This window comes from Grammomys surdaster, unplaced genomic scaffold, assembly GCF_004785775.1.
Source record: "Grammomys surdaster isolate TR1022 unplaced genomic scaffold, NIH_TR_1.0 363, whole genome shotgun sequence".
In the NCBI taxonomy this organism is placed as follows: Eukaryota; Metazoa; Chordata; class Mammalia; order Rodentia; family Muridae; genus Grammomys; species Grammomys surdaster.
In genome coordinates this window covers 6,916,185-6,941,107 of record NW_021604782.1, presented here as the reverse complement: position 1 = coordinate 6,941,107, position 24,923 = coordinate 6,916,185, and the positions used below count along the sequence as shown (strand labels likewise).

The 24,923-nt window shown below is 45.3% G+C and overlaps 1 protein-coding gene across 1 annotated transcript in view; it reads left to right on the top strand.

The window, feature by feature from the left end:
- The window catches only part of Epb41l4b (erythrocyte membrane protein band 4.1 like 4B), a 149,994-nt gene that overhangs the window by 84,354 nt on the left and 40,717 nt on the right, over positions 1-24,923 (top strand). Inside the window, exons 16-17 of the mRNA XM_028779919.1 lie at positions 18,499-18,701; positions 20,827-20,945. Of these exons, the coding sequence (XP_028635752.1) occupies positions 18,499-18,701; positions 20,827-20,945 (322 nt within the window). The remainder of the gene's footprint in view (positions 1-18,498; positions 18,702-20,826; positions 20,946-24,923) is intronic.

The following is a 24,923-nucleotide window of genomic DNA, read 5'->3' as shown; positions in this document are numbered from 1 at the left end:
GGTTTTTGGTTTGGTTTGGTTTTGGTTTCTTGTTTGTTTGTTTTTTGAGGTTTTGTTTTAAACATCAGCTGCAAGCAACATCAAACTCACTTTCCCACAATTAATGAACTCATTCTGGTTTTGAAATTGACAAGCTGAACTAGTCTCCATGACTCTCTGGACCCCCAGAACATCTAACAATGAGCTAACATTGCTCATGGTGGTTACAGCAGTCTTGAAAGTCTTGCCAGTTGGTTCCATCCTTCATTCAGAACTGTCTTATGGGCTTCATTGCCCAAGCGTTCCCACAGAAGATGCTTCTCTTAAGCAGCAGAGGTGGAATGAGGACAGGGCTGGGGGTGAGGGGTCCCTTCCGATTCTCTTGGCTGTTAAAACCATCCACTGTCCTTCCAGATCAGTGACTCCAGCCTCCTTGGTCCAGCTTGGGACACGACAAATAACAGAGCCAGCCTGTTTGGTGCCCTTGACTTTGCAGCTTTTACCTAGTTCTTTAAAAATCTGAGTTCATCAAAGAACTCTCTGGGCAGCCATATTGATCTTTTTTAGATCAATAGTTCTCAAACCAAGCTGTAAGTCAATTCCCTGACTGGCCAAGTTTCCCAAGTGCTCAGGTAAATACCACAGATTGGCCCAGGGTGACTGGTTTCTCCATCTCCCACCAGGAGGCAGTGAGCAAACACAGGCCAGTGGGGCTGGGGTGGGGTCAAACAGAGAAAAGCCAGGTGTTGTTAGGGAAAACTGGCACATTTTAAGGAGCCCCCGGGGTGTCTAAAAGGCAAACAAACCCCAAATTGGCACTCAGCTGGGCCTAGGCAAGAAGACATCAATAATTCTGCAAATAGGCCTACTTCTCTCCAAATTCAGAACCAAATGATAGCTCAGACAATTTATTCAAAAATGTTGAGCTTTGGTCCTAGAGAAATGGCTTAGTGGTTAAGAATTCTTGCTGCTTTTTCAGAGAACCCAGATTTGGTTCCCAGCACCCACCTTGAGCAGTCTACAATGCCCTCTAACACCATTTACAAAGGACCCAGCGCCCTGTTCTGGTCTCCATGGGTACCTGCCACACACATGGCATTGAAACATGTTACAAAAACAAAGTTAAAATGCTCGGCTCTATTTAAATAGTTGCTGGTAAAACTTTTTTTTTTAATTTAAAGATAGAGTTTCTCTACATAGAATGCCTGTTGTGGAACTTTGTGCAGACCAGGCTAGCCTTAAACTCATAGAGATCCACCTGCCTCTGCCTCCTGAGTGCTGGGATTAAAGGCATGAACCACTACACAGGTTTAGGGCTTAAACTTTAGCCATCACCACATGGAGTTGAGGGGGAGGGTGGGGGAGAGCAGGGGGTGGAAGCTTCTCTTGGTTAGTGCCATTTCTTGGTTTAACAGTTCAGTTTTAACTTACATTGGTAGGGAGGGGAGAAGTATATATAAAATTTAAGAAGACAGAATGCTGAAGAGTAAGGGAATGGATCCCTAGGGTGTGTGTCAGTAGTAGAGCACTTGTCTAGTGTGACCAAGGCTCTGGGTTAAATTCTTAGCACTGCAAAAAGTAGCTAAATCTGCCTAGTTAGTGTGCTTTGCCACTTCCTAAATGAGGGTGGGGCAGAAGAATTTGGTTGCTAATGGCTCCTGTGTAGCTTTGATTTCACCATCACTACCACCCCTTAGTGTGTCAGACCATTTCCCAGTCATTGTTCTGCCCTCCTCCTTAGACAGCCTGCTGGTGAAGTTTAACCACTAGCCAAGGGTGGCCACATCCATCTAAGAACCTGTCCCAGAATGAAAGCCTATTCTTGGGAACAGGTGCAAGATGATAGAAGCTCGATGACAGGGCATTTCAAGCCAGATGAGAGACAGGCTAGAGGCCCACAAGGTGGGATTCTGCTTGTCCTGGGGAAATAGGTTTACAGGTCTCGGGTGAGGTAAAACGTAGGAACTTTAGAGTCACGTGCTTTGAACCTCAGCTTTGCCATCAGCCACGTGACCTTTGCCAATTTTTCCAATTTGTCTCATTTTCCTCATTCTAAAAAGAAATATAACTATTTTGTTAAGGGACTCAAATCAGGTCTGGGGAGATGGCTCAGTCAGTAAAGTGCCTTGTTGCATGAGCTTGAAGACCTGAGTTTGGGGCACTGGCACCCCCACATGTTCATGACCTGGAGGGGTCTATGACAGCCGTTCCTTGCACTTAAAATGAGTAAGTTCATTGAGCATGTAGCACTCAAAAGTAAGAATCAGTAACAAGTGACCTATAGGTAGAAATAGAGGGTGAAATATGAACTCTGAAGCTAAAACCATCCAGCAGAAACTGACTGGGGAAGCCTCATTGAGGCCAGCTTCTGGAGATCCAAATAGTCTTCTCCAGTGAGGCTTCCAGGAAAGAGGAGAAAAAAACAGTAGAAAAATAACATCATCACACCAAGAGCTTACAAACATCTCATTCAAACCAATTGGGGAAGCCACTAAGGCAGCCAGCTGGAGGTCCCAGGAGAGACAGTCCCTGGCAAGTGTCACCTCCAGATCCAGGTAGCATCATATAGATGCTCAGGGAAATTGAGACAGCTGGTCTACTGCTGGAGCTTTCCCTCGGTGAGCTCCCTTCTGCACACCTCCTGGCTTCTCTTTTTCCACTGTAGGCATCTTTTATATCATGAGACCAAGAATAGGAACATCTTTTGGACGTAATTTGTCTTCTAGCTTTTCTCAAGGACACCGTATTTTTACCCTTGGGACATTTTGCTGTTCTCTTTCCTCCTTGTTAGAGTCAAGGGCTGTGCAGCCCATTCCTGGACAAGGTGCCTCTGTGGACACTTTAAGACAAACATGCTCAGGTCTGGGATAGGAGGGGGCAACTCTATTTCCAGAGTCAGCTTGTTAGCTAGCTCAAATGACACAGGACAGTGTACCAATATAATACACCTTGTATGTAGAAAGCTGGCTGTGGTGATGCAGATCTGTAACAGTCCTGGGATGGAGGCAGGGAGGAGACAGATCTCCATGGCTCATTGGACAGCCAGTTAAACTGGTGAGAAAGCCTGTCTCCAAAAACAAGGTTAAAAAATGATAGATGACTTCTCTCCTTTACTGCTGGCCTCGACACACACCTGCAAGCATATATTTATAACACCTCTGATATCTATGCGCACACACACAGCACACACACAAATATCTCATCAAAGTGTTGTGCACAGAGTCTAAGGCTATCTGCTTGCAATTTTCAGTGGGTTTTTTTTAACAGTAACACCTTGGCAGTCCATATGAACAGAAAAAGAACAAAGATAGTGTCTAGCACAAGATATGGTGTGTTTCCTGGGCCAAAGGGGGAAGCTGTGTGTTCTAAGTTTAGCAACAGCGAGGGATGCCTGGTTCTAGGGGAAAGATAAAATGAAAGATGGTTCACAGTGCAGAAAGACACCTCTCTTTGAAACAGCCAGGGTAAGAGCAGAAATACCATGGGGATCTTTTGAGGAGGTATAAAAGAAGAAGTAGAAGTGATATTTCTGTCTGCGAGTCCTGGGGGATAACCTCCAGGCACAGTGTTTGCCAACAAGGCTGTTGTAAATGGTAAAGCTGACACGGTGAAGGGTAGGCAAGGGCTCAGAGCACATTCCACCTCTGCAGTAAGTCTTGAAAGTTTGGAGAGTTTAAAGTATCTGCATAGTCCCCATGTTATCTAGTTCGGGGTTTTATCTCAGACAAAGCAGAGAAAGTTTTGCCCTGTTAGTATACTGAACAGAGTAATAAGGGAGCTGAGGAGACGGCTCAGTTGGTAAAGTGCCCGTCATGCAAACAAGGCAAGCTGTGTTAGGATCCTGTGTACCCGTGTAAAAGCAGAGCTCAGTGGGGCCTGCCTGTCACCAGTGCTGGGGGTAGCAGGAGGAGGATTTCAGGAGCAGTCTCTGTCCAGCCAGCCTGGCTGTATCAGTGAGCTCCAGGCTCAGTGGAAGACTCGAAAATGAGGTGGAGAGCAACTGAGGAAGACTCCAAACATTGACCTCTGGCTTTCATATGGTACACACAGCGCACGAGTGCATGCATGCACGCACATGTACACGTGTGCGCACACACACATGCTCATGCCCATACACAAATTTGGTAATAAAAGGAACCATTGTGCTATTTTATAAACAGTCAATGCACAGTGTTTGGTAAAAACTCAGTGTCTAGGGTGATGGTTGAGTGGATAAAGCGCTTGCCATGTAATTATAAAGACTTCAGTTTTCATCCCCAGAGCTATGGAAAGGCAAATAGAGTAGCATACATATATAATCCCTGTACTCCTATGTGAAGGTGGGTGGCAGAGATGGGAGAATGCCCAGAAGCTTGCCAGCTAAGTAACCTTTCATATGCCATAGAAACCAATGAGATCCCATCTCAAGGTGGTAGGTATAGACTGATACCCAAAATTATCCTCTAACCTCTACATGGGTGCCGTGTTACATTCATGCATAGCACAAAGACACACACAAAGAACATCTTTAAGCCTCTATCTAAGTGACTTCTTTTTATTCCTCAGCTTTCTAGCTCTGAGCTGCATTTCTTGTCAATCTCAAGCCAGTCTTACATATAAAGAAGCACATGTGTTTACTTAAGCAATCAAAACTGATAGACCTACAAGCTGCATCAACTGTCGACAATAATTGTATGGTAGGCATTCTGTTTGTGCACTTGAACAAATGAATTCTATAGACTAGATCCCTGGGGAGTAGACATGCTGAGCCAAAAGGCATGTGCATTATAATTTGAGCACTTTTATGTTGCTCTTTCCCCTAAGGAGATGTCGTGTGTGCATACCCTCTCCACATAGGTGTGATGACAGAGGGAGGCATGCTCACAGAGCCTTTGCTAACTTTTTACCATTCTTGTTAGTCCAATGGATAAAAGCCACAGTGTCTGTCTTTATTGTATTTCTCAGTGAACAAGGTTGTACCTGGTTCGCTGTTTATTTTGTTTTTATTTATTTTGAGTTTCAGTCAGTCTTACTATATAGCCAATGATGGCTTCAAACTCCCTAAGCTTAGGTTGGCCTTGAACTTGTGAACTTGATTTTCTGTCATCCTCCGAATCATCTGTTCTTCTTCCATCCTCTTTAATCAAGATCAGTTGTAAAGTGCTTGCCAGGCATGCATAAAGACATGGGTTTGGATTCCCATACTCATATAACAGAGGCAAGCATGGTGGTACATGCTTGTAATGAGGAGGTGGAGGTGCTGGCCAGCTAGCATGTGTAAACACATGCATTTTCAGACATGCATGCACACACACAAGTATGTATACATGCACAAGTTTAGTGTACTTAATCAACATTAATCATGCCCTCTTGGCATTTTTGATAATGAGAAAAAGAAAGCTGGAGGGGGGTGTTGACCATTACTAGACCTTTCTTGAAATTGATTTCCAGACGTTCAGATGACCATCAGCCTGCTGTCACCCTGGAGAGCTGAAGGAGGAACACAGACAAGATAAAAATAGCTGAGATTAGGGAATTGATTTCTAGTGTCTGTGCTTCCTTTCCTGCTAAGGTTTCTGTTGAAAGCTTTCCACTCAGACTACTATACACTCAGATGCAGTGACCTACCTGTGCATTTGACCAAAGAAGGACCTCCTTGTCGTGGTGATTATATTTCTGATAGAGCCAGTCCAAAATTGCAGGTGCATCCCAAGGCTATGAGTGGTTTTAATGGAGAGAAGACTGTAGCTTTTAAAAACATCACAATAGTTGTCTAGGCAACCCACTAAAAGGGGTTAGAATAATTAGAGTCACACCCTACAGAAACCCACCTAATCACTCCCTGCCTGAAGGGATGGCTTGTACATCCTTTTTGGTGGCTAAGACCTCTTCAGCAGGAGTTGCTGTGCTAATGACCCAGTCAGCCTCCTTCCCTGGCTGAATGATGAACATTGTGCCTGTAATAAAAGCAATTAAGCCAAAAGCCCTGAAACCCAGCCAGTGTCTGCCCTCAAAGGCTAAGGATGCTGCATATAGACACTGCTAAAGAGCCCGTGAGATCTGGGGAAGGGACAGAGGCTTATTTGAGATTTTTATGCGCTAATGAATACCAAAACAGACTCATGCTTGTTTATGTCACCTCAGAAACACATATGCAGGTTTCAGTTCACAGTGGTATGCCCGATAATTACAGTGTCGAAAGCCTGCCCTCCACCCGTTGTGTATTTTATCCATATAACCTGAACTTTATTTGGAATCAATCATGTTTTAATTTCATCCATTCAGTGAACTGGATGGTGTCTGAGGATTGGAAAAATATCCTTCCCAGCTCATGGTCCATTCTCCTGTGGCCCAGGGTAGCCAGGATGGTAGGAACGGGCTGTTTAGAAGATTTGTTTTTATTTTTATTTTTTTTAACACTCTAGCTGCCCAGACAGGGATTAATTGTCCTACGGCCCCTTGAGGGCTGCTGTGTAATGGGGACTCTTAAAGCATCCATGGGGGACGTATGTTCCTGCTGTTTCCCTCCAGGAGGAAAATTTCACTTAAAGCAAAGAACAGAGACAGTGGGGTATAGAATTGAAAGCACAGAAAAGACTAAAGAAACCAAGGAGAAAAAATACTCATGGATGCTGTTTTAGTTAGGGTTCTATTGCTGTAAAGAGACACCATGACCACTGAAACTCTTATAAATGAAAACATCTCATTGGAACTGGCTTACAGTTACAGAGGTTTAGTCCATTGTTGTCATGACAGGAAGCATGGCAGCATGCAGGCAGACATGGTGCTGGAGAAGGTGCTGAGAGTTCTACATCTTAATCCACAGGCAGCAGGAAGTGAAAGTGACACACTGGACAGACTTGAGCTTCTGAGACCACAAAGCCACCCCTAGGGACACACCTGCTCTAAGAAGACCACACCCCCTAATAGTGCCACTCTCTATGGGCATATGAGGGCCATTTTCTTTCAAACCACTACATATGCATTAGAAGTAATGGCACACGCAGAGCAACTCTGATGTAGCCTTTGTTTTAAAAACAAAAAAAGATTGAACCAACTCTCAGTCATAGGCCCCTCAGCAAGAGGGAATTCATGAAATGGTCAGTCACTGGACTAGACCTGGAATGGATCTGACATTGCTAACACCTTGAGCTCTCCCCACAAAATCATATGCAGCCCCTCTTCACAGCTGTGTACCACCTTAGTGGCTCATGTGTACTTATGCAAGTGCATATACATATGCAAACATACACACATGCACATACATGCACTCACAAAGGCTGACATTAGCAAGGATGACACCAGGACAAAATGCATTTTCTGAGAGAAAAATGTCAAGTACCAAGTGCTTAACCCATTCATTGAAATCAGTTGTAATAATCGATTTCATCAATTGAAAGATGAATGTATGTATCCCATGCTGGTTCATATAGGGTCATGGAATCTTCTAGGCTATCCCCAAGATGAGTGGTATTTTGCTCTACAGTATGCAAAAGTAAGTTAATGTAGTTACAAGCAACTAGGAAACTCTTAACCAACGTGAGTAAATACTTGAAAATTACCTAAGAAAATTAAAATCTAATGCATTGGAACAAGTTCATTAGACAAGCATTTGCTAGACATCTACACTCTCCCACATACCGCTATGTTGGAAATGACATTTGACTCCAGGCTGCTAAGACACTAATTGAATCAAGAGCCCCCTATCAAATATGGAGTCACACATCACTCATGCCAATAGAATTAATTCGGAAAGTTGATTATTTAGAAGTTTTCTTGAAAAAATTATAATTTGGGGAAATTCCTTTCTACCAGTAAGGGGTCTATATAAAGAATCTAAACCACATTTTAAAATGTAACAAGGAGAAGGGTGGCTCACCCCTTTATTCTCAGAACTTGGAAGACAGGCAAATGGATCTCTGTGAGTTTAAGGGCAGCCTGGTTTACAGAGTGAGACTCTTGTCTCAAAACAAGCAAACAAACAAACAAACCCCACAAAACCATACTGATTAGAATGGAGAGATGGGCAGAGTCCTGGTGGCATCCAAAATTCAGTCCCCAAAATTCATAACAGTGGTTCACAAACATCTGCAACTCCTGTTCCAAGGGGATCCAACACTCTTTTAGATTCAGCAGACACCTACACACACATACATAAAGACAAGCAGACAGACAGATGGACACATGCATGGGCACACACACACACATACACACGTGCCTTTAAAAGATTAAATATATCAGGTAGGAAAGAAGTTCCAGAAATAGAACCCAGTATTTTATGCTCATCATGTATACACACACACACACACACACACACACACACACACACACACACACACACACACGGTGTGACCTTTCTCTCTAGTTTTTTTTCTTTAACAAATGAGGCTAAGTTTCTGTAGGAAATCACCCTAATGAACACTCCTAACATTTGTAATGTGTCTGTCTCTAAGACTTGGATACAGTTTTCTCTTCAACCCAATTATGGAAGAAGTACAATGTTACAAATATATATTCTACCATAGTCAAAGAGTATGCTTTCCCTGAATTCAGTAAGAACTTGTAACCCTGTGCTAAATGAAAACTGAAATAAGTGACAGGTACCTTGGGACCAAGATAGTCATGTGTCCCTTCTGCTGTGTCAGGTGGGCACAACAGTGAACGCCTGAGTTCAGGATTGCCCACTGCAGTTGCTGGTTTGGAAATGCTTATTAAAGTCCCAGAAAGGGATGTGAATTCTGTGAACTCACAGCACACTGCAAACACACAGTGGGGTGCCAGCCCACTTTCCTTTGTCACCCACAGACCTCTCCTGTCAACCACAGGGCAAGGCAGTGCTACTTATTCCCTAAAGGGTCAAGTTGCTTCGGTTTAAACCCTGGCTCTGACAATCTGTAGACTCTGGCAAAGTTACATACTTTCTGTTCCTGCTTCCATATCTAGAAAATAAGCATCGATAGTCTTTAAGTGGCTGTTGGAGGGTAAATAAGTTGACAGGTGGATGGTACAGTGTTAGGCATTCAAAAATGTCAATTAGAGGGACCTCTTCATATTATAATGAATGCCTTAGTTTTTGTGAGGAGGTGGACTTCTGGCTGACAGCTGACCCATAGAACACCATGGTGAGGCACAGTTCAAGGTGAGGAACAGGAATAGAAATGACATTTCCCGGCATCTGTCCCATGGCACATGTAGAAAATGACATATTTATAGTACATACTCGGGATAGTACATGAGGCTGCTGGAGGCTTGAGACCCCGGGGTCCTGTCTACTTAGCCCAGGGATTAGGAGGAGAAACGGTATTGTTCCCTTGCAGCCCTTCTGAGAGCATCCGTTGGCAGCTCTCCTGAGATTTCCATCTGCAGGCCCCGGCTGGGTAAGTTCTGAGGTGGTATTTGCAGTGTGTGCCCACACCAGTTCAGAGCTAAAACAGGAACCAGTTTGTCCCAGCCCGGTTCCTCCAGAAAGGACATAGAAATTGTCGGAGCTTGAGTGCTGTGTGGATCAGTGCTTCTCAGCCTCCCTACTGCCGCCCTTTAATGCATCCTTCATGTTGTGCTGACCCGCAGCCATAAAATTATTTTTGTTGCTACTTTATAACTGCAATTTTGCTACTGTTGTGAATCCTAAATGTCTGATAGGCAATCACTATGGAAAGGTGGTTTGACTCCCAAAGGGAGTCTCGACCCACAGGTTGAGAACCACTGGTGTGGACACTGCTTGTACATGCAGCATTATTGCCAATGGAGCACGGCTGGGAATACAGGTGGCTCTTACACGAGCTGTACAACCCAGATCAGATGTGCTGTGGGGGCAGGGCATGAGTGGAACATGCTCGGTGAGTGTCTTGAGCGAGCTGCCAGGCTGGCACAGCATTTTGTGGGGAGACTTCTTGGCTACCCAGACAGTCATCTATTAAAAGCTGAGCATTGTTTTGATTTCCGGGCCTGCCTGCTTGATGGGAAGGTGTTGGGAAAGTGGAAGAAATGCCCCAGGGATTGCTGTTAATTCTTTCAGCTGGGGAGACAGGGTTAGAATGTGGGACAAGGTCTTGGAATGATTAGCATAGGAGAGTAGAAGGGGTAGGGGGGGTTAGTCCTCTGTGTTTTCTATGCATCCCCAAAGAAATGTCAAAGAAAAGAATGACCTAAAAAGGAACACTGCTCACGGAGGCTGTGAATGTAGCCCAGACAACCTGAAATGGGAGTGTGTCAGTGGCCTCTCTGAGAAACTCACAATTAAGATAGGATTTGAAAGAGGAAGAAAGCGAAGAATAGCTTTAAATAAAAGGACACAGAATTTATTTATTTATTTATTTATTTATTTATTTACTTACTTACTTACTTACTTATTTGGTGGTGGTTGTTTTGATTTGTTTTGTCTTAAAACTAAATCTCACTGCATACCTATGACCAGCCTGGAGCTTGCTATACAGACCAGGCTAACTTTGGATTTATGATGATCCTCCTGCCTCAGTCTCCCTAGAACAAGCCCCATCATCAGACTGGTAAGGGACTTTATGGCTAATAACTTTGGAGCAAAGAGATGAAGGTTTTCCCGGCCGTTCTTGAGGGTGGCCTGCAGGAGGGAAAGGACAGAGCTATCTGACGTCTGCTTTTCCTCTCTTCCAGTTAGAATGTACTAACTGGAGAAGGTAGAATGAAGAGGGGATAGACACGTAAGCTAAAGAGACAATGGCCAGGAAAGAGTTGGCTGCATCGTGATCAGTTTGAATCTTCAAGCTAAAAATAAAAGATGCCCCCAGAACACTGGGAAAGTCAGCCTTTGTCACTGCTTAGTCAGCATCCAGCATGTTGGAGCCACTGTGGAGAGATGCCAGGAGAGGAACCGGGCACTGCAGTGTGGCTTCTTGGAAAATCAATTCCCAAAGCCAGTGAGAAGCCGGATGGTGATACAGTGGGGAATTCGAACCATCTTTTTAAAGCACCTACCGACAGGAACTAGCCTGCAGAGGAAAAGCACAGATCTCCTGAGGGCAGGAAGAAGTCACTGCTCAAGGGATTTTGTAACAAAGTGGAAGGGAGGGCAGATGGAGTCTAGTCTAATGTATGAGGTTTTGCAAGAACAGCATTTAATGTTGAAACATTAGTTTTCCTGTAAACTCCAGAACCAAGACAAGGGCGACAGAAGGCCTTCCATGTCCTCCTGATACATTCTATCAACCAGTGCAACAAGCTAAGAAAACATAATATGGAATACTAGAAAGGATGAATACAGTTCATCTGAGTATTGTAAAATCCAAGTGAATCTCAGCTAATAACAGGCCAGAAGTAGAAAGAGTCTGAATTCAGTAACTGTGTGTGCTGTGTGTGTGTGTGTGTGTGTGTGTGTGTGGGGGGGGGCAGACAGAAACAGAGAGGGAAAGAGGGGGGAGGGAGGGGAAGGGAGCTGAGGAGATGCCTGGGTAAGGGCACTCACTTTGCAAGCATGAGAGCTGGAGTTCAGATCCCCAGAAGCAATGTAAGAAAGCATTACTGCATGTGAAATAGCCCCAGCATTTGAAATGGCAGAGACTGGAGGATCCTAGAGCTTGCTGGACAGCGGCCTAGCTGAAACAGTAAGCAGAATTCCAGCTCAGTGAGAGACCCTGTCTTGAGTAAGGTGGAAAGTGATGGAGGAGGGCCCAGGTCTGAGCACCACATGTGTAGACATGGCTGCAGGCACCTGTACTTTCATGTGCATGCATCATGCATACAGCATGTGCAGACATGCACACCTACACACACACACACACACACACACACACACACGGGAAAGTGAAGGATAGAATATTGGGAGATGTAATGACTAATGTTATTATTATAAATTGTGATGAGACTGAGAAATACCTGGGACTGTGGTTAATAACATTCGTCCTATACTGTAATGAAAAGAAATGAAACAAAACTTTGACAAATGAATATGTTAACCCCCCTTAATATGCAGAGAGAAGGATATGCCTTATGTGTATGGTCTTCTGAACCACAGTATCTAATGCTCCAAACTGGAATGCCAATGGGAGACTTCCATAGTAAGCTTGAACTCTAAAGAACTACATGTATGCAAAGCACAGAAGCTATGCAAATTCTAGTTTGTTTTTCCTGCCTTTTCAATGGAAATAGACTAACCGCAGAAGCCTACAGAAAAAGGAGAAAGAAATTGAAATCCGAGCTAAAGAAAGGGAGTAGTCAGGACATATTTGACTGATAAGAAACAGAAAAGTATGAGAAAGTAAATCAGATTTAGGCTATGGGGTATGGTGACACTAAAATAAAAGCAACAGAGTAACAACTTAACAAGGTAACAGTCCAGTTCAGTGCTGTTGAGAGGAAAAGCTCGAGTAATGCCGACCAGGCAGGTTAACGTCGTATCTGGTGCAAGCAATCAGGAAAATGGAAACTAATCTAGGCATTTCCTACAGAGGGATTTTAATACAGGGGCTCGATTATACAAACGGTAAAAGAACTGGACCTGAATTATCACTGAAGCAACCCCAACATGAGAGTAATTGGAAACTGCTTGCCACCCCAGAACAGAGCGGAGGGTGGTGGCCCCACGGGAATGCAGGGTAGGGGGGTTGGGCTACAGAGCACTCATGGCAGATGCTGAAGTATCTGTGGGGCATAAGGAGGCAAGCCAGGGTGGGAGCCCAGAAGTTCACTGAACTCCTTGGGGTGTGTGGGGGAAAGTGGACACTGAGCCTACAGTTACTCAGCACAGTGACTAGTGGAGCAAAGAGGGCAACTCAGCTTCCTGAATGGACACGGATTGCTCCTTTCAGGAGGCCGAAGCAGTTCTTCATTTCAGAAAAAAAAAAAGTCAGTTCGCCATTAATCCCCATGAGTTTGTCATCTAAATGGGAGACAGGAAGAGAAACAGCAGGACACCCACTCTTAAGTACACATGAAAGCTGTGCAGGACCCCCACACCCAACACCTAGTATACCTTGTCAGCTCCAGGCCTTAGAAGTTGGGAGACTCTTCTCCTGCAATGTCCAGTGTCCCTCTTCCCCCCGTCCACTCTTCCATAACTGTCAGGACTTCCTTACTTCAAGCATCTCTACCCTAGGAGGTCTCCTCTGACAATGTCCCAGCCTGGACTGAGGTCCTTCCCCTGCTGACTGTCATGCCTGGCACAGTGCCAGACAGCAGAGCTGGTCCCAGACTATTTACTGAGTATACTGAAGCTTTCTCTGGCCTCCCATGAACCAGCCCTTCTTCTAGCACAGCTAGGACACAAATACCTATAGCCATTTCTGTTCCTGCTGAGCTTACTGGATAGTAGAGAATACGAGGGTGTCTCAGCCAGAGGCTTCTGAAAAGGACTTGGATTTTCCTGATGAGTACTCAATGCTGCCTTAAATAGAAGCTGAGCAGATGGTAAGACACAGCAGATGGGCAGCCCTTTGGGCACCGAGTAGAAAGGTGGGAGGCCTGGATTGTGTCCCGGACTCAGCTGTTGGTCTCCAGCTGTGTGACCTGCTCACCTCCCTTCCCATGGTGAGCCCATATGCAAAATGAGCTGGCTGCAGCTTGGAGAAAGGTGTAATTCCCAGGCCAGCTGCAGGATTTAGAGCTAGGTGACCATGTCTAGAGGAGCGCTAACACCCATATTTCTAAAGGTCTCCAGCTTTACTGAGATCTCTCTCACAGTGTACAGTTCAGCAAAATAGACAGTTGGTTATATTTATGAAGTTGTTTGGTCATGGATTTTGCTATTTTAGGAACAGTTCATTCCTCCCCAAGAAATTGAGTAATAATAGTCTTTAATCCTGATTTCTCCCACTGTTCCAACTCCTAAATAACTCCTAACCTTTGCCCTCCAACCCATTTGTCTGTTCTACACGTGTCCCATAAGATACATATCATAAATCACATATGTGGACTTTGACGTCTGTCTTCTTCCAGATAGCATAATGTTTTCAAGGTTCATTTAAATTGTAACGTGAGTTTGTAGTTCACTGCTTCTTCATGGTTTAGTAATTTTCTGTTGTATTGATATACCACATTTTGGCTATCTGTTAATCAATGAACTTGGTTGTCTCTCTACCTTTGCGTGATTATGAATAATACTGTTTCAGGTACAAGTTTTTCATGGATCTTTTCTTTCCCTTGGATACTTATCTTGGTATGAATTGCTGGACCATGTAATGATATCTTTAACTCTTTGAGGATCCACCAGGCTGTTTTTTTCAAACTGAATGAACCATCTTACACTCCCTCCAGTAGAATGTAAGAATTTTCCTAGTGACCTTAACATCCAGCCTGAGTTTAAACCTATAGAACCAGAGGGTATCTGAGGGCTCCATTATACGATTCTGTGATTTCTTATCCCAGCTTAGATCCCCAGGGCCCGTGTCACCCAAAACTGCCTACACTGCAAAGGTTATGATTAGCTTCTCAAGAGCACCCTCACTTGGCCTTCTTTTCCAGAGAAAGTCCAGAGTTCAGCTTCCCCCTTTCCTTGCCCTGTCCTGGTAACAATTCTGGTGGTAGTTTCTAGAAATACTGTGACTTTGCAGAATCTCAAACACCCCTTGAGCCTCAGTCTCTAGTGAGTATGGAGATGACCTAGTATCCTGACCCTTGGCCAATGCCCCTAAGGCTGGTGTGTTGCTGCATGTGTTTTGGTCCTTATACTGTGAGTCTGACTTTGCTTAGGCCAATGGGGCAGATGCACAGCCTTGTAGATACCATTTACCTCACAGTCTTTGTTAATGTTGATTTTAAGAATCCTGCAAGGATGACCCACGAGCATGAGGCCCTGAGAAATCTCCTTAGCAGATCTATAACCAACAAAATTCCATGTTTGCATCTTCAGGATGGTCCCTGTGTGTGAGCAGAGACTGTTCTGAACTCATTCCACTGTGACACTGTTCCTGGAGAGATATGAACAAATGTTTACTCACCCAGATAGAGATCCAACAACAGACCAAAGTAACAAACACCACCAAACTCCAACTTGGTGACTAATGAATTCAATGGAGTTACTTACAGGAGCTCAGATGACTCAAAGGCAGCCTCATCACTAAAAGCCCACCTTAGCAGGGGTGACAGCAAAGCTGGAACTCTGGGGGAACTGGAACTCTCTCTGAATGACTTACAAGCAGCTCAGTAGGCTGAAGCATTTCCTCTCTTCAACAGCCCTTGCTTATGTAACCTTGGGGAGGGAGGAACCTTGTGAGCCTGTTATGTTTCAGGAACTTGCTGAGACTTATGAGTTGTTTTCTTCCTGAGTCTTGATATCAGAGGGAATTGCCTCACAAGAGGAACAGTTATTCTTCCTGGAACCCTTAGCTGGACCAAATTTACTGCTCTAGCCCAGGCAGTTTCTTCCATTCTTGTCTATTCTCTTCCCATTTGTCTTCTTAATCCACTCCCACCCCTTAGGTAGGTTTAAGACAGATCATGAATGCATATTTTATTTGACATGTTATATGACTTCTCATTTGTGGCATGTAGATGGGGCTTTTTGTTTTCATGGGTTTTGATTTGTTTGTTGATTTATTTGTCTGTTTTACTCTGCATGCTGTATTTTTTTTTGAAGTAAAAAAGTGTACCCTTTGCACATGTAGAGACAAGATTGTGATACCACTGTGGCCTGTCCAGCCTGTGAGAGACATTACTCAACCAACCACAGCACTTTCTCTCTGAGCTGGGCCCAACCTCAGAATTCTTATACCCTGGGCAGAGGGTGAAGATGGACCTGGCATCTGATGTGGTGTCTGCTTGCCATCTTTCAGGAACCATTCCTCAAAGCTCTCCAACTCCTCGTCCAGGCCTGATGGGATGCCAGCTCCCTGCTCTTGGCCATGTTTCCCTGCGGGTGCTCATCCCCATACTCACTGTGAACATTTGAAGCTCAGCAGAGCCTCCCTTCCTCCATGCCTCCCTTCTTTCACGGATGATGTACCATTTGCCTGCCATTTCCTTGCCCCTCCATGTCTCCATGATCTCTTCTTGCATCCAGCCAGTGGCTCTCTCCAGTTTCTCTGTCTCTCTGACCTCCTCACTGATCTGTCCCTCATGACTAGACAATACTAAGGCCACTCAGACTCTGAGCAGGCCAGAAATGGTGAGGATCATGGCAGAGGAAGGCCAGTCACAGACTGGGAAGCCATTGCCAGCCCCGCAAAAGGACACCTGCTCTTCTGAGAGCCCCGCTGCACTCCTATGGGGCAAATATCTTCAGTACATTTTAAGGATGGGAAAGAATGTCAGTGGGATTTGCAGATGTACAAATCCTAGCCACACACCTTCTTAGCTTTGGAAAAGTCCAGCAATTGCTGCCCCACATGTTCTGTAGAACAGTGGTTAAGGGTTCCCTGCAGGGCTGTGGCTGGACCCAGGAAAGAGAGCTTTAGTTGCAACTTGGTGTGCTTTTCTAATGCCCCCAATAGGAAGGTGAGTAACATGAACTGTTTCTAAGGGAAAGAGGTAAGGATGGAGATCTCCAGAGATCAAAATCAGGTCATCTTCCACTTCCCCCAGGTCAGTGGTTCTCAACCTTCCTAATGTTGTGATTCATTAATACAGTTCCTCATGTTGTGGTGACCCCCAACCATAAAGTCACTTTCGTTGCTACTTCATAACTGTAATTTTGCTGCTGTTATAAATTGTAAATATCTGTGTTTTCTGGTGGTTTCAGGCCACCCCTGTGAGAGGGTTGCTCCAGGTGCATACCCTATAGGAGTACCCTTGAGTGAGTCTCCACAAAGCAGCCAGGGTGGCTGAAGGATCCAGCTCCTGCATCAATGGTGGCAAGCATACCTTTGCTTCTGGACTCTTCCTGCCTCTGCTAACCAGGCCCAGTCCCACCTCCTTTCCCAGTGTCCCCAAGCCGTGCTCACACTAACAGAAACATCCATCCCAGGGCCAGCTCAAATCCTTTCCACGGTCCCCTGTTGCTCAGATGATAATCCTGATTGCTTCACCCTGAAACTAGTCCAGCCTGTCATTTGAACTGCACTTCCTGCTGCTCCCTTCGCTCCCTGCTCTCCGTATACTCTGCCCTCCCTGCTCACCTGACCTTTGACATACCATTTCTTAGGCCTGTAATGCCTCCTACCTAACACCCGTTCATCTTAAATTCCACAGCAGTCCACCCTTTATTGTTTCTGTCCACAGAAACAATAAATGAGTACTGCTTTAGGTCATGTGACTATAAATGAAAGAAACCCAACTACCTCAATTAATCAATCAACCAATCAATCAACAAATGAATGCATTTTGTGAACCTTATTGAAAGATTTAGCTGTAGGATCACCTTCAGGTATAGCTGAATCTAGGTGCTCAAATGATACCGTTAGAGTATTTCACACTCCACCCACAATTAACTTCTGCTCATCTTCCCTCCCTCCATGCTTTAGCAGGGATATACCTACTTTATGTCTGGGAAAGATGGTCACAAGAAGCTTCTGTTTACATCCTGATAGCCAGAACTGACTGACTTACTGCACACTATAAACATGGTGTTCTGGTATGACAGTACTTTATGAGTCCATAAAACTATTTTAATTACTTTTTTGTTTTGTTTTTCTTTTTGGTTTTTCAAGACAGGGTTTCTCTGTGTAGCCCTGGCTGTCCTGGAAGTCACTCTGTAGACCAGGCTGGCCTCGAACTCAGAAATCCGCCTGCCTCTGCCTCCCAAGTGCTGGGATTAAAGGCGTGCACCACCACTGCCCAGCTTAATTACTTTTATAGTCAGAAAAAAAACCATTTAGTTGATATGGCATTGTATTGATATACTTGCTTTAATATAAGCATTGCCAAGAAAAATAATTTTTAAAAAGGTTTTATTTTCTATTTACGTGGATCTGTGTGTGGGTTTGTGCACATGAGTGTAGTACCCAAGGAGACCAGAAGAGGGCAGTGGGTCCTCTTAGCTGGAAGTAGAGGTAATTGTGAGCCGCCTGGAAAGAGAGCCCCTCTCTTTTAGCTTTCGGGTGTTAAAAGTTAGGAGCATGTGAATGAATACTCTGGTGTGTAACATAGGCTCATTTAAGCATTATTTATTGTTTTTCTTTCTTCCACCTTGCATTTAGAAGATGCCTTATTCAAAAGACATTGATTTTTATTTGTATGAGTGTTTTCGTGCATGCGTGCGTGCGTGCGTGCGCGCGCGCGCACACTTTTGTCAGTCGTGTGCATGCAGTGCCTGTGGAGGCTAGAAGAGGGCATCAGATCCTCTGGAACTGGAGTTACAGATGCTTGTGAGCTGCTGTGTGGGTGCTAGGAACTGAACCTAGGTCCTTTAGAAGAGTAGTCAGTGCTCTTAACCACTGAACCATCTCTCTAGCCCTGAAAATGAGTTTCTAAAATGCAGGCTGTTTTATTCCATTTCAAAGTGAAGACATTTTTAAGATTCAAGATGTCAGATCACTAACATACAAATTCCCACTTTGGTTCATTTTTTTTGCATACTGTTTGGCCCAATGCCCTATTTTAAGTAGGGAGTCTTTTAAGCTTCGTGGTCTTAGAGTTTGAGGGGTTAGCAAAACGTTGTGTTGTTCTAAACCCTGACTTTGTTGCCTGCCTCAGCTACCCGCTCCCGTCCCCAGCGCTCAGCCCCACAGAAAGGCTGCCTTTCGGCCTCGAGGAGAACGGGGGTACCCCATTTGCCCCTAAAGCCTCGGGGCGGCATCACCACCAGCACCAACACCACTCCAACTACGGCCTTTCGCTGACTCTGGAGAATAAAGAGGCACCGCTGCGGTCACCGAACTCCAGCAAGGCCCTCACAAGTGAGTGTGTAGAGGGAGCAGGGTGGGGTGCCGAGGGCCAGTCAGGGACAGAAGGGAGGGTGTTGCCATGGCTACTGGATTTGGGCAGCTTGCTTATAGAGTCTGGTGCCTGCAGGCAGGGTGATCTAGACTTGGTGGTTTCCTGCTTCTGTGTTATTATAAATGGCCGCTCCTTCCTGCCTCGTAGCTTAAACTTCTGCCCTTGCAGTGCTCGGCGCAGGATCCTGGGCTCCAGCAGTGGAGAAGGGGGGAGTCAGATGGTGGCTGGGATTCTTGCCCTGGTCACAATAAACTCTGCCCTTTTGTGACACCAGCTTCCAACAGCAAAGAGGTGTCGAGCATCCAGTGAGCCTGTGGTAGTGTCTATCCTGTAGACGTTGACAATAAAGTACGCAGTTAGGTAATATGACTCATTTGGTCCCTGCTAACTCTAGTAAGAATGGGCTTGCATCTTGAATGTTGTATTATTTCTTAACTTACCTTCAATCTCTTTTAGGAATTTATCTTTGATATACTGAGGCAAAGAATTCGTTTTTCTTTTTCTTTCTTCTCTTTCTCACTGTATAGTCTAGGCTGACCATAAACTCTCAAAGATCTCCTTGCCTCTGCCTCCCTAAGTGATGGGATTAAAGGCTGTACCACCACCAGATATAACCTTATTTTTCATTTGTGTCATTATTTTATTGCTTGTCTACATCTGTTCATTTTCACTAGCAAGCAGTGTTGTGTTTCATTATGACATTTTTTCAAATATGATTTCTGCTTGCTGACTTCCCCCCCCACCCCTGCTCCTCTCTCCGTCCCACTTTTGCCCGAGGCGACCTTTTCCCACTTCCACGTAACAAAAACCTCGTCCATACTCCCTTTAGGACCACTGAGACAGAGCAGTCAGAGGTCCGGACGCCAGTTCTCACTGAGCAGCCCAAGATACAATCCGGGGTTTGGTCCCTCTGTGAACTGGAGAGAGGGTGTGTAGTGAGAATCTTGGAACCTTCTAGCCTGACCCTGTGTACAACTGTGAGCTGTCCAGATACATCTTCACACCATGAGAACCATTAGAGGTTAGCTAAATGGAAGATGGGAACTCTCAGCCCAAGCACTGCCCACGCTACCCTTGCCCTCGTTCACCTCATTCATTTGCGTAGAGATGACTGGCGTGGCCTCCTGACAGTATCCATCCTGCAGTTCAATCCCCATAGAGAAACTTCCACTGTCAGTGTTAAGACCTTCTGTTCCTCCCTGCCCCGTGTCCATGCGCTGAGCGTGGTCACGTGACAGACCTCCAAACGCCTCCCCCTGTGGTCTCAGCCTCCCCCATCCTTCCCACACTCCAGCTCCACAGAACTTCTGCCCTTTCACAAAATGCCTCGCAATTCCAGCCCTGTCCTTTGTGTCTGATGGTTCCTCCATCCGCAATGCTTTTCCTCAGCCCTAGTAAGACCCCACATGCCCCGGCAGCCAGCTCACGTGGCTTCAGTGCAGCATCCCTGCATGCTTCCTGCATCCCCAGCTGTGGTGAGGGTGTCTTAAGCTCTTAATGCTTTTATGTGGAATGTCTTCCCTTCACTTTCACTAGAATCATGTCTTGTTTATTTTCGACTCCCCAGATGCCAGTTGTTAACAAGCAATAAAGCACAAGCTTTATTGGATAATGAATATTTAATATTTAGTGGGTGTTTAATGTATTAATGAATAAATCCAAGCTAGAGAGGGGCGTGGTGGCAAACAAATGCACCACAATACAAAAGGCCAACGGCTTTGATTTTAAGAAGCATGACATGACTCTCTGAGGCACCTCGTCATGCCTAACAGCCTGGACGGCTGTCTTTTCAGCATGTAAAGGACCTTTCCAAATTTAAGTCTTTTTATGAGAATAATCTCACTTAATACTCCAGCAAGATAAGTGATTTCTATTTTCATTTCTAAATGGCTTAGAGGCTCGGAGGGGTCAAACATCATGCCCAGCTCATATCCAAGGGAGGAAGGTTAAGAAACCGTGATGTCAACCCAGCCAGCTGGAAGGGCAGAAAAGGACCTGGGAGTCAGGCGACTGCGGGATCTCTGGCCCCCTGTATCTAGCTGTCTTTGAACATCTGCTTTTTTCTCTCCCCTGACCACACTGTAGAACTGAGTCCAGGAGCACCTGCGCTGTACAGCGAAGCAGCTGCCCATCTGAAGAAGCTGGAGCTGGAGACTGTGAAGGCTGCAGGACCCTGGCCTCCCCTGCATATCAACATAAACAAGGTGCCAGGCCAGCTCTGCAGGGAGTGTGCTGCCCCATAGCAGGGACCTGAACCTCAGGTGTTTCCACTCCAGCCTCGTGTGTGTGTGTGTGTGTGTGTGTGTGTGTGTGTGTGTGTGTGTTTATGCTCCTGCTTATTCAGGTGCATGTGTGTCTGTGCAGGCGCATGTGTGTGTATGTGTTTGCATGCGTATGTGTGGAGTCAGAAGGCAATCTCAAGTTTTGCACCTCAGGTGCAAGCAAGATCTCTTACTGCCTCAAACTCACCAAGTAGACTAAGCTGGACACACAAACTCCCACCCTCAGGGAACCCACCTGTCTCTGCTGCCACCAGGCACCAGCATACCATACCCAGATTTTTTTTTAAATTAATTTATTTGTATATGTGGTTCGTATGTTGGTAGGTACATGCGTGTACTGGTGGAGGCTTTAAGAAGGTGTTGGGTCCTCTGAGGTGGAGTTCTGTACCTGATGTGAGAACCAAATTTTGGCTCTTGGCAAGAGCAGCAAGCTGTCTTAGGTGCTGAGCCATCTCTCCAGCTCTATGCCTGGCCTTTTTAAATGGGTTCTGGGGATGGAACTCAGCTCCCCATGCTTGCACCAGTGCCTTCCGTGCCCAGCCAGCTCCCTGGTATCGCCGCTGCAGCTCTCTCGCCCTTCCTGCTTAGGCTACTTCAGGAACAGAGCATCTCTTGCCTTCTGGATGGGTGAACTGCTGGCAGTACCACGTGGCACCCTGCACACCCTGTGCTCCTTGGATCGCTCTGGTTTTTCGTGCATTTTAACTCTTTTTTTTTTTTCCAGTCTGCAGTGCGCACGGTTACTGGTTTTAGTAATTTACACTTTCACAGCATCTAAGCTCTTTTGCAAAAGAAGTGCAGCATGTTGCCTGGCAGAGAGTTCACAAGCACTCAGCTTTCATGGCTATGCCAGGACACTGAGAAGATGCTCTTCCGAGGGCATGTGCCTGGCTTGTCCCCAGAGCTCAAGAGCTAAGTTATCACTGCCCACCTTTCTGTTTCATTCAGAGAAATGCACTGGGGTGTGGGGGGGGGGCTCAGTGGGAGAGCATTGCTTAGTGTTCTCAAGGCCCTGGCTTCAATCATCAGCCCAAGTGAAAAATTTTTAAAAAATCACTGTAAACACATACAATGCAGGGATACAGTTACACAGGTGACTCTGACCTTGCTCTCACACGGCAACAGTGGTCTTACTCCATAGAGTCTTTTATTTTTAATTTTTTGTATATGTGTTGTGTATGTATGTGTGTATAGGTGTGTGTGTGTGTGTGTTCAGGCCAGAGGACAATCTTGGGTGATGGGAATCAGGGGCCACCCACCTCATTTTGAAATAGGGTATTTCACTGACCTGAAGGTTGCCTGTTAGACTAGGCTGGCTGGCAGGCAAACCCCAGGCATCTACTCATGTCCACCTCTCTAGTATAGAGGTCACAGGCTTGGCCCACCACCACTGGCTTGCAAAAATTTTCTTGAGACAATGTATCATGTTGCCAAGGTGTTGATCTTGAACTTGGTCCGGTGAGTTGGCTTACAGGGTAAAGTCTCTTGCACCCAAGCCTGTTGACTGAGTTCTGTCCCTGGATTTCACATGGTGAAAGGAGAGAACTGGCTCGTACAAGTTATCCTCTGACCTCACACATTTATAAATAAATAAATGTAATAAAAATATTTTAAAAGAAAACTGTTTCTCACAGTGGATCTCCTCAGTAAGCATGACACATCAAGTGGGAGCCACTAGCTGAATGCCCACCTTAAGGATGGACCCACCACTGATTCGTCTATGGTTTTTGTGACTTCCTGTTCTTAATTTGATGATTTTCACTACCTATTTCCAAGTGGTACCCCAAGTGACAGCAGGAATTTCAGGCTTATCAGATTTCCCATGTGTTAATTGTTTGTATTAACAGTTTATATATACACCTGACTGCTTCCTTATCCCCAGATGACATTCTCAAACAGATGGCCTGTTCAGTTATGACACCAGTACCCCATTGTCATTGATTTGTATGCTGAATCGCTACTGCCATGTTGGATGATATAGTCCCTTTCCACAGTTCAAACTGAACATAAAATATGGCGATTTTAAAAAACAGACAAAACACCAGGTGGTGATGGGGCACACCTTTAATCCCAGCACTCAGGAGGCAGAGGCAGGTGGTTCTTTGTGAGTTCAAGGCTAGCCTGGTCTACAAAGTGAGCTTCAGGACAGCCAGAGCTACACAGAGAAACTGTCATGAAAAACCAAACCAAACAAACAAAAACTCCAAAACCAAATTAAACAGCACAACAATGTTGGGACCATGCTCTGAGCTGGAACTGTGGTCTTGTAATCTCCCTTGGAAACATCTTTGTGTGCGCGCACACACGTGTGTGTCAGGTGTGTGAGAGTGTAGGGTGCATGTGTGGGTGTGGATGTATGGATGTGGGAAGGTCTGAGAACAACCTTGTGTGTTGGTCCTCAGGCACCTTCCGCCTTTATTGGAGACTAGCTCTCTCACTGGCCTGGAACATCACTACACAGGCCAGGCTAGCTGGTCATATGGGCTTCCGGAGATCTGTGGCTCTCCATCTCCTGTCAGTAGTGAGATAACAGACCCTCCCTGCCCTGCCCTGCTTTTTCCATAGCTTCTGGGAATCCAAATTCAGGTCCTCATACCTGTGAGACAATCCTCACCCAGCACTAGAGATGTCTTTTAAACAAAAGGCACACAAAGATGCAAGAGTTTACAGAGTTCATATTGGTCTTCAATGGAGGTGATTCTTGCAGTTGAGCAGTACCTACGGAGCAGTACTGGGACAGGAGCGACCCAGCCTCAATTGTCTGGTTGGCTAAACTTAAGGGGGAAGTCAGTGTTGAATCCATTTCTTTTTTTAGCAGAACTCCATCATGTTAAGTAGGTCTTCATTGTTGTCAGTATAACCACTTCCCGGTAAGCCACTGTCAAAGCCCTCCAACGGGCCCCTAACTAATTAAGTTCCTGTTTGCCAAATGCTGCTTTCCAAATTAAAACCAACTACAAATGAACTCTTAACATATCTGTGGGAAAAAATCCATTCAGGTATGAAATGATTAATGTAACTGGATTTATAAGCATGAAATAAATTACCCAAAACCCACACTGTAAAACTTCCATTTCCAGATAATAAGTTATATGTAAGTTACTTATTTTCTCCTAAAGGGGGAAGATCCATCTCCTGGGATAAAGAATCCAGCCAGATGTTCCATTTTGGAGGCCCAGCATGGTGGTTTACTGTCCTTACCCTTCTCACATCCCAGGCATAGCTTTCTGAGTTTTCTTTTATAACTGAAGAATCTAGCATGAGAAAGCCATTCATAATTTTCTTTTTTCTCATTGAGCATCTTAAAGTTCTTATGAAGGAGGAGATGGCAGCAGAGAGGTTAGGGAGCTATTGTGGTTGAGTGGTTGGGAGTTCTGGATTTGGACTCCATCAGCATCTCTGTTCCCAGACCTTGGTCCTTCTGCCTCTCTCTATGTGATCCTGGGCAAGTGGCCCCCCATGACCTTGCTTTGTGATTTTTTTTCTCATTTACAAACCGGAGTAAACGATACTCTGCTTTCTCTTCTGATCATGTAAATCTTTCCCTTTTGATGGAGGAGAGCTTGGAATTGAACCTTGTGCTTCACCAAGCTGTATCAGCAGCCCACAGTTGTCTGCCTTCTGTGAAAGTAATAAGAAAGAAGGTACCAACAAGAGAAGCCAGCAGAAGTGACTTAGCAAGATGCCCAAGTGGGGAAGATGTTGCTGCTAAGCCTGTGCTCACACACGGGTCCCACTCACAGAAGGAGAGAACTGACTCTCCAACATTGCCATTTGATTTGCTACACACACACACACACACACACACACATACATGCTCCCCCCACATACACACACACACACACACACTCCTCCCCACATACACACACACACACACTCCCCCCCACATACACACACACA